General features: G+C 45.8%; 4 protein-coding genes across 4 annotated transcripts; 2 read left to right on the forward strand and 2 right to left on the reverse strand.

Annotated features, from left to right (window-relative positions):
• The first annotated feature begins 271 nt into the window (after positions 1 to 271).
• N7471_000803 (4-hydroxybenzoate octaprenyltransferase) lies at positions 272 to 1,609 on the forward strand. The gene is made up of 3 exons (XM_057273524.1): positions 272 to 508; positions 579 to 873; positions 951 to 1,609. The coding sequence occupies exons 1-3, from the start codon at positions 403 to 405 to the stop codon at positions 1,525 to 1,527; spliced, it is 978 nt and encodes a 325-aa protein (XP_057141703.1). The 5' UTR covers positions 272 to 402; the 3' UTR covers positions 1,528 to 1,609.
• A 9-nt stretch (positions 1,610 to 1,618) lies between these two features.
• N7471_000804 (uncharacterized protein) lies at positions 1,619 to 1,915 on the forward strand (the record flags this gene model as incomplete). The annotated part of the gene is made up of 1 exon (XM_057273525.1): positions 1,619 to 1,915. The coding sequence occupies one exon, from the start codon at positions 1,619 to 1,621 to the stop codon at positions 1,913 to 1,915; it is 297 nt and encodes a 98-aa protein (XP_057141704.1).
• Positions 1,916 to 2,330: 415 nt separating this feature from the next.
• Positions 2,331 to 4,149, reverse strand: N7471_000805 (uncharacterized protein; the record flags this gene model as incomplete). Its single annotated transcript, XM_057273526.1, has 3 exons — positions 2,331 to 2,942; positions 3,543 to 3,989; positions 4,132 to 4,149. The coding sequence occupies 3 exons, from the start codon at positions 4,147 to 4,149 to the stop codon at positions 2,331 to 2,333; spliced, it is 1,077 nt and encodes a 358-aa protein (XP_057141705.1).
• Positions 4,150 to 4,483: 334 nt separating this feature from the next.
• On the reverse strand, positions 4,484 to 5,697 carry N7471_000806 (uncharacterized protein). Its single transcript, XM_057273527.1, has 2 exons — positions 5,560 to 5,697; positions 4,484 to 5,509 (listed from the first exon to the last, which is right to left on the reverse strand). Exons 1-2 carry the CDS (start codon positions 5,580 to 5,582, stop codon positions 4,591 to 4,593), a joined length of 942 nt encoding a protein of 313 aa, XP_057141706.1. The 5' UTR covers positions 5,583 to 5,697; the 3' UTR covers positions 4,484 to 4,590.
• Positions 5,698 to 6,000: the final 303 nt, after the last annotated feature.

Genomic DNA, 6,000 nt, shown 5'->3' on the forward strand with positions numbered 1-6,000 from the left:
GGAAGCAGCTCGGTCACGATAGGCTCCTCAGTGAAACGGTGGCTCTCGCTGCGGTAAGATGGAGCATTCCTCGTCACTCATGCACCTGTTCCACAGTCTGTGTCTTAGTCGTTATTTTCATGCATGGTAATTAGGAATTCATTTGTCTGATCGTCGCCATAACGTGGATACGGCAACGTGGGGCAGTAAACTAGGATGATGCAGCAATGTAGAGAAACCTGGCCTCGTATAGTACAGGATATCGCCCCCAGAAGTGCTCTCTGCTGCGACACCGGGTATAACTTTTGATAGTTCTCAAGGACAGCCCAATTTCCTAGTTCATCTGCAAAGATTTCGAGTTTCCGTCTTTGAAGGATATTTGCCATACTATATATAACACTATACTGCATTGCTTTCATCAACATGGTCAGTTCAATGGAGAAGCCTGGTTCATGGGACCTTGCCTGTCTTCTGATCAGCACCTCGCGGTTCAACCGATATATGCCTTACTACACGATGATGGCCGCTGGTAAGGAGAGCTCCTATTCCTAGCTCTCTCATGAATAAAGTATTAACTTCGAATTTCCGTTGCAAAACAGTATGGTCTACCTTAATTGCTGGCGCTTTGAAGTTGCAAGAGGACCCCGCCAGTCTCTCCGTCGAGTACATCTTCGTCAAAGCCGGCCTGTGTTTTGTACACTGCTTGTTACTCTGCGGCGCTGGGAACACATGGAACGACCTGGTGGACCGTGATATTGACGCCAGGGTGGAAAGGACAAAAATGCGGCCATTGGCATCTGGAAAAGTCTCAACCGTCGAGGCCCTGGTGTGGATGGTCGGTCAGTATTTTCTGTCGGTGAAAATGCTGGACTTGATATTGGATAACAGAAGCATGTAAGTCTGACATTCAGTGTCATATAACTCCAGCGCATGGAAGAGCCAAAGTTGATTAACCCGTCCATCCCTCTTAGATGGGGCCTAATGCTGCCTTTGACAGCCAGTATCATGCTGTATCCCTACTTGAAACGACCCGTATTCAGCAAAGTCTTCATCTACCCCCAGTATATCCTCGGTCTGGCCGTCGCCTACCCATCGATAACAGGCTGGGCCTCAATCAACGGGCAAGAGCAGTCCATGTCTGAGATCTTCACACATTGCACCCCGATCTGCCTTCTCATCTTCTTCTGGTGCCTCTATTTCAACACCGCCTACAGTCACCAGGACAGCGTCGATGATCGGAAGATGAACATTAATTCTGCTTACGTGGTCGCGGGGCAACGTATCCGGTTATTCCTCGCCTTCCTGGGTGCTCTACCACTGGCGGTGATTCCGTATGTTGTGTTGAAAATCAACTCTCCCTGGCTGTGGTTCTCTTGGATGGCGGTTTGGACCGTTTCTATTGTGACGCAGATTGCTCGATTCGATTCGAGGAAGCTTGAAAGTGGCGGGCGCATTCATTGGGAGAACTTTCTGTTGGGATTGTGGACTACCGTTGCTTGCATAGTCGAGGTCGGTCTGCAGAAAGTAGAGTTCTGGAACAGGGTTTAGGGGTTGTTGATCTTTGAACGAACTGGTCAATCTAGGAAGCACATCACAACATTCTCAATTGATAACCTAGGCTTTTAATTGATCCTTGAAAATGTCTCGTAAATGGTCTGAAGTACAGAGCGACTCATTTTTCGTGCAAGAAACCTCTTTGTCCCCAAAACACAACTCTACTTTGCACGCTCTTGCCAATCAAATCGCAGACTTCTTCAATGCTTTGTGCTCCTTCTGCATAGCCCGAATGATCTGTTGGAGGGCTCTCAATTCGTTCTTCTCAGACGTGTTCACCTTTGGGGGCATCATTGAAGCTGCATCTGCGCTTTTGCTCGCGCCAGTGGCAGCATGTGCAGTGCTTCTCTCCATGCACCCGGACGCCGGATACGAAGGCTAGGAGAGCTTCACCGTTTGCAAGTGTATTTCCCACCTGTTGGTCAAAACGGGACCCATCCACCCATTTCCGCTGTCTTCGTTTGACTGATACAAAGCACTGGTTCTCTTCTCAACTTCATTCCGCGGAGATAGTATAAAAGGTTTGTTGGATTTGTGGCGTCCTGTTTGCTCTTAATCTGATTGCCGAATGAAAACTCTTCTAGCTACTAACAACTGCGGGGAGAAAGAGGAAGAAGAATTACGATCTATTTAATCTAGCAAAAGTAGGGTATCTATACCCTGTAGACTCACAAACTAACTGCTCAGTCTGCTAACAAACGAGCCTGGACAATCTGGCATCAATGGGATGATCTAACAAAAACATTAGGGAAAGCAGCAAGACAGCATTGGAAATAAATCGCGTTCCTCTAAGGCATCTATTCGTCAACCCTTAAAAGCGACCGAACAGAGGCAACAAATTCCTCTCTCGTCATTTTCCCAGCGGCATTGAACTTTTCCACTTTGTCCAGATCCTCGTCATACTTAAGCAGGTCGTTCATCTTCCTTTCGATGAAGCTCTTAACTTCTGTAGTATCGCGAAGTTCTTCCAAAGTTAGACTCCATCTTTCAAGCCCTATTTGCTCTTGCAATTGTATATAGGGAAAATTGCCCATATCCAAAAAGCCACAAGAGAGAAGCATATGGAGCCACATAGCGCCCGAGTCCACGGACCATTTAACCAGAGTGGAAATTTCTTTATGTCCTGGCCCCGCGTACACCCATTCCAGATCAACTATCCCGACGGTAGTAAGATCTTCAGAACTTTTACCGATCATATTAGCCAGGCCAAGATCATCGCAAATAAGCTTAAACGGGCCTTCGTCGAATTCTGTAGCGATCATCTCGGGAATCAAAGATTCCAAAACCTTCAATGATATATATCGTGGCAGAGCATTTGTCTCTCCGGCGACAGAATTTGCTTGGTTTTCGAGCTGTTGCCAGTCTTGCCCGAGAACATAATGAAAGTATTGCCGAATCGTGGAGAACTTCTGGTTATTATGGCCTATAATATACGTGTGAGAAAATATGGGAAGATTCAAAGTTTCAAGATGTTGAGAATCCAGGTTAATTCTCAGTAATTAACATGGAGTTTTCAACGCTAACCCTAATTCGGCATTCTTTATGCATTACGAATCACTATGCAACCCCCATGCCAAGAGCTTCGAGGTCCTACGGAATCGAGGTTAGTCGATGCAGCTTGCCGTCTACAACACCAATTCCTGTATACAACCGCCAGCTTGTTATATCACAGGAAGTGATTTCAGTTCAGGCTGCTTTCAGTGCTATCACCGCCATTTCAGCTTCTTTCTTTCTGTTTCTATTACAAATTGATGGATTCCAGGGGAGGAAGAAGAAGCCTATAAATATGGGCTTCTTTCTATGTATGAAGAGATTAGACAGTTTTACAATTCCATTTCTGGCACTATATTCATAGTTCCATTTATCTTTGCAAGAGATACTCCACCCATTTTACATGCTGTATAGTCCCTCAGTGTACTATTTCAACACAAGATATATATACCAAAAGTGTTTACCTCTCCTATCTGTAAGATATCATGAGCTTTCCATGTGAGCGGATGTGTGGGCACAACAAAATTGGTAGTTATTGTAGGTATGCTACCAATCGGACGAAAGTTGATTTTGAATAGTTGAAACATGATATTGGCCCTCTGCCTATAGATCATCTCGATTGTGTCGTCGGGAATATCATTCTTGAGCACACGCGAGCCACTTGCAATGAGAACGTCTTTAAGATAGATACCCTCGATGAAAGTCATGAGTATAAATGGGCCTAGATGTAGGGGGTTCATATCGGCTACCCCGCAGGCCCGAACGTCTGGGACAGGTAAAGCAGTTTCCTGGCGGATGATACGGAGAGCCTCAACTACCAGAGCAGTGCTATCTTCAAACAGGATTTGCTGGGCAGTATTGTAAGAGTCATTCAGAAAATCACCATCTAGACGGCATTTCAATTGCTGAGGATGCAAATTTGAAGCCCAGGCGCAAAGGCTTCCATTCGAGCGGGCCTTTGGAACCTTTTCAAATCATATCTCTTCTTCTGCCTCGTGCAGACGGTCAATACACCTATCGTAGTCCATGACTGAAGAGGTATAACATGAGAAATTTCAATGCAGAGGTGTTTAGATGAAGAGTGAGGGGTAAACAGTACAGACGAACGGGGGGTTGCGCGCTCATTTTGTCGATCAGGAAACGTGATCTTTCCAGACCACCTATAATCCAGGGTAGAAAGTGGGCCGTGCCTATATACCTACACCTCATTGATCACATAAGACCATGTATTTAACTGGGCACGGCGAGGCACTACCTAATCAGGCCTTTCGCATCCACAGATTCCTCGAGTGCTGACTACATAAGTACTTACCTCCTGTGGATCCCATACTACCGTGATCGAGTATACAGAAGATGACCATTTATCTTACAGGTTTAATTACGCGAGATAGTCCTTCCTTCTCGTTCTAACATGGATGGCCGTCCGGTTTTACTTCAGCCCGATGGGGCAAGATTCATCGGCTAGGGTGCTGCAGGGACTGTTTTTGAAGATAGTAATAGTGTCATCAATCTTTTCTTGGGCAACCCACGCAAAGTTTGAGAACCAGAACAAAACTCATGCCGATCTCAGCCGTCCATCTTGTATTTCTCATCCAGCTTTCTGTATCGAGCAGATCGATGGTACACAAATCCACCTTGCAGCTTCTTTTGCATAACAAATCCAACCGCCCCTTCTTCATCCTGCCTTGCCTTCCACTCCTCCCATTCGGTTTCATCTTGATATTCTTCGCGGAAGTTGCATAACGCGAAATCGATCATGAAAACGTGGAATTGATTTTCCGGGCGACTTTGCACAATGAAACTCCTCGTTTTGACATCCTCGTTTAGTATTCCTCTATCACCGACAAGATTGACGATTCGGATGGCATCCTCACAGATGCTTTGCCAGCTATCCCTTGGGGCGCATGTAGCGATATCGGTTAAGGGAAACCCTTCGATGTACTGCAAAAGGATTCCAGGAATGTCGCTGTATTCGCTGAGCAGAGTATTTTGCGCGGTGGTAGAGGTAGGCACTGTCACACACGAAAAAAGTCGGGGTATGTCGTTCCCTTGCATATCGGCTAGGGTGTTGTATGCTTGAGTTTCTGTCTCGTAGAGAGCTTGCATAAAGTCATGCAAATAGGTTTCTTCTTGAGAAGAATTCCATGTGTCAACATTTCGAGCTGGCAAATCTCTGTCGGCGGTCAGCTCGGCAACAAGCTTCGCTGCATCACCATCGAGAATGAACTGATGATAATTCTGTTCGATATCCGAGGTCCAAGGACTTATTTCTTCCCTTTCTCTGAGTTGTGTTGCAAAACGTCGGTCGAAGAGTTTCAGTACCATATCATCTTCCCATGCGGTGGTAGGGCACACTGGTCGGACAAGCATCGCAGTGGACCAGGTAAACGGTTCAAAGACCTTCATGATTTTGGCGTCTATTGTTTGTCCATCATATGGTGTCTTCAGCTGGAGCTTTACTATATTTCCGGCCACATAGGGGGATCTAAGATGTTTAGTGCGCCCATCAAACAGAATAGTTGGCGGGATGATCACCTGATTTGTTCATGGTCCGTCATGATTATGTAGCCAGTTGAATTTCAATGCCGGTGGGTTGATTAAGTCTTCGTGAATCGAGATAAATCCTATGAAGTTCGTAGTCTCTACATTGTAATGAGTTATCAGGCGGCAAGCGTTACATAGTTCAAGAGTTAAGACGTTGACATAGCGGACGGAGTATGTGGCAGGGTCATCCAAAGCGGTGAAGAAACCAATCCAATCATCTTAGAATATATTTTTTTCTGCCCGTGCGATTTCATACTAAGTCAATTGAACTTTGCGCTAAGCCTGATTTAGCTATACGATGTGTTGATCCAATGTAGACAGTACACGCAGATTGAACTCTCATCCCCTGTCGCGCCATGCTATAGCGGCGCTTACCCTCCTGTTCTTCATTTTTTCTACCCATAAATTTACATCTATCATCCTCTCCCCCAC

The sequence above is a fragment of the Penicillium samsonianum genome (assembly GCF_028829775.1).
Source record: "Penicillium samsonianum strain IBT 33392 chromosome Unknown utg000001l_segment0_segment0, whole genome shotgun sequence".
Lineage (NCBI taxonomy): Eukaryota > Fungi > Ascomycota > Eurotiomycetes > Eurotiales > Aspergillaceae > Penicillium > Penicillium samsonianum.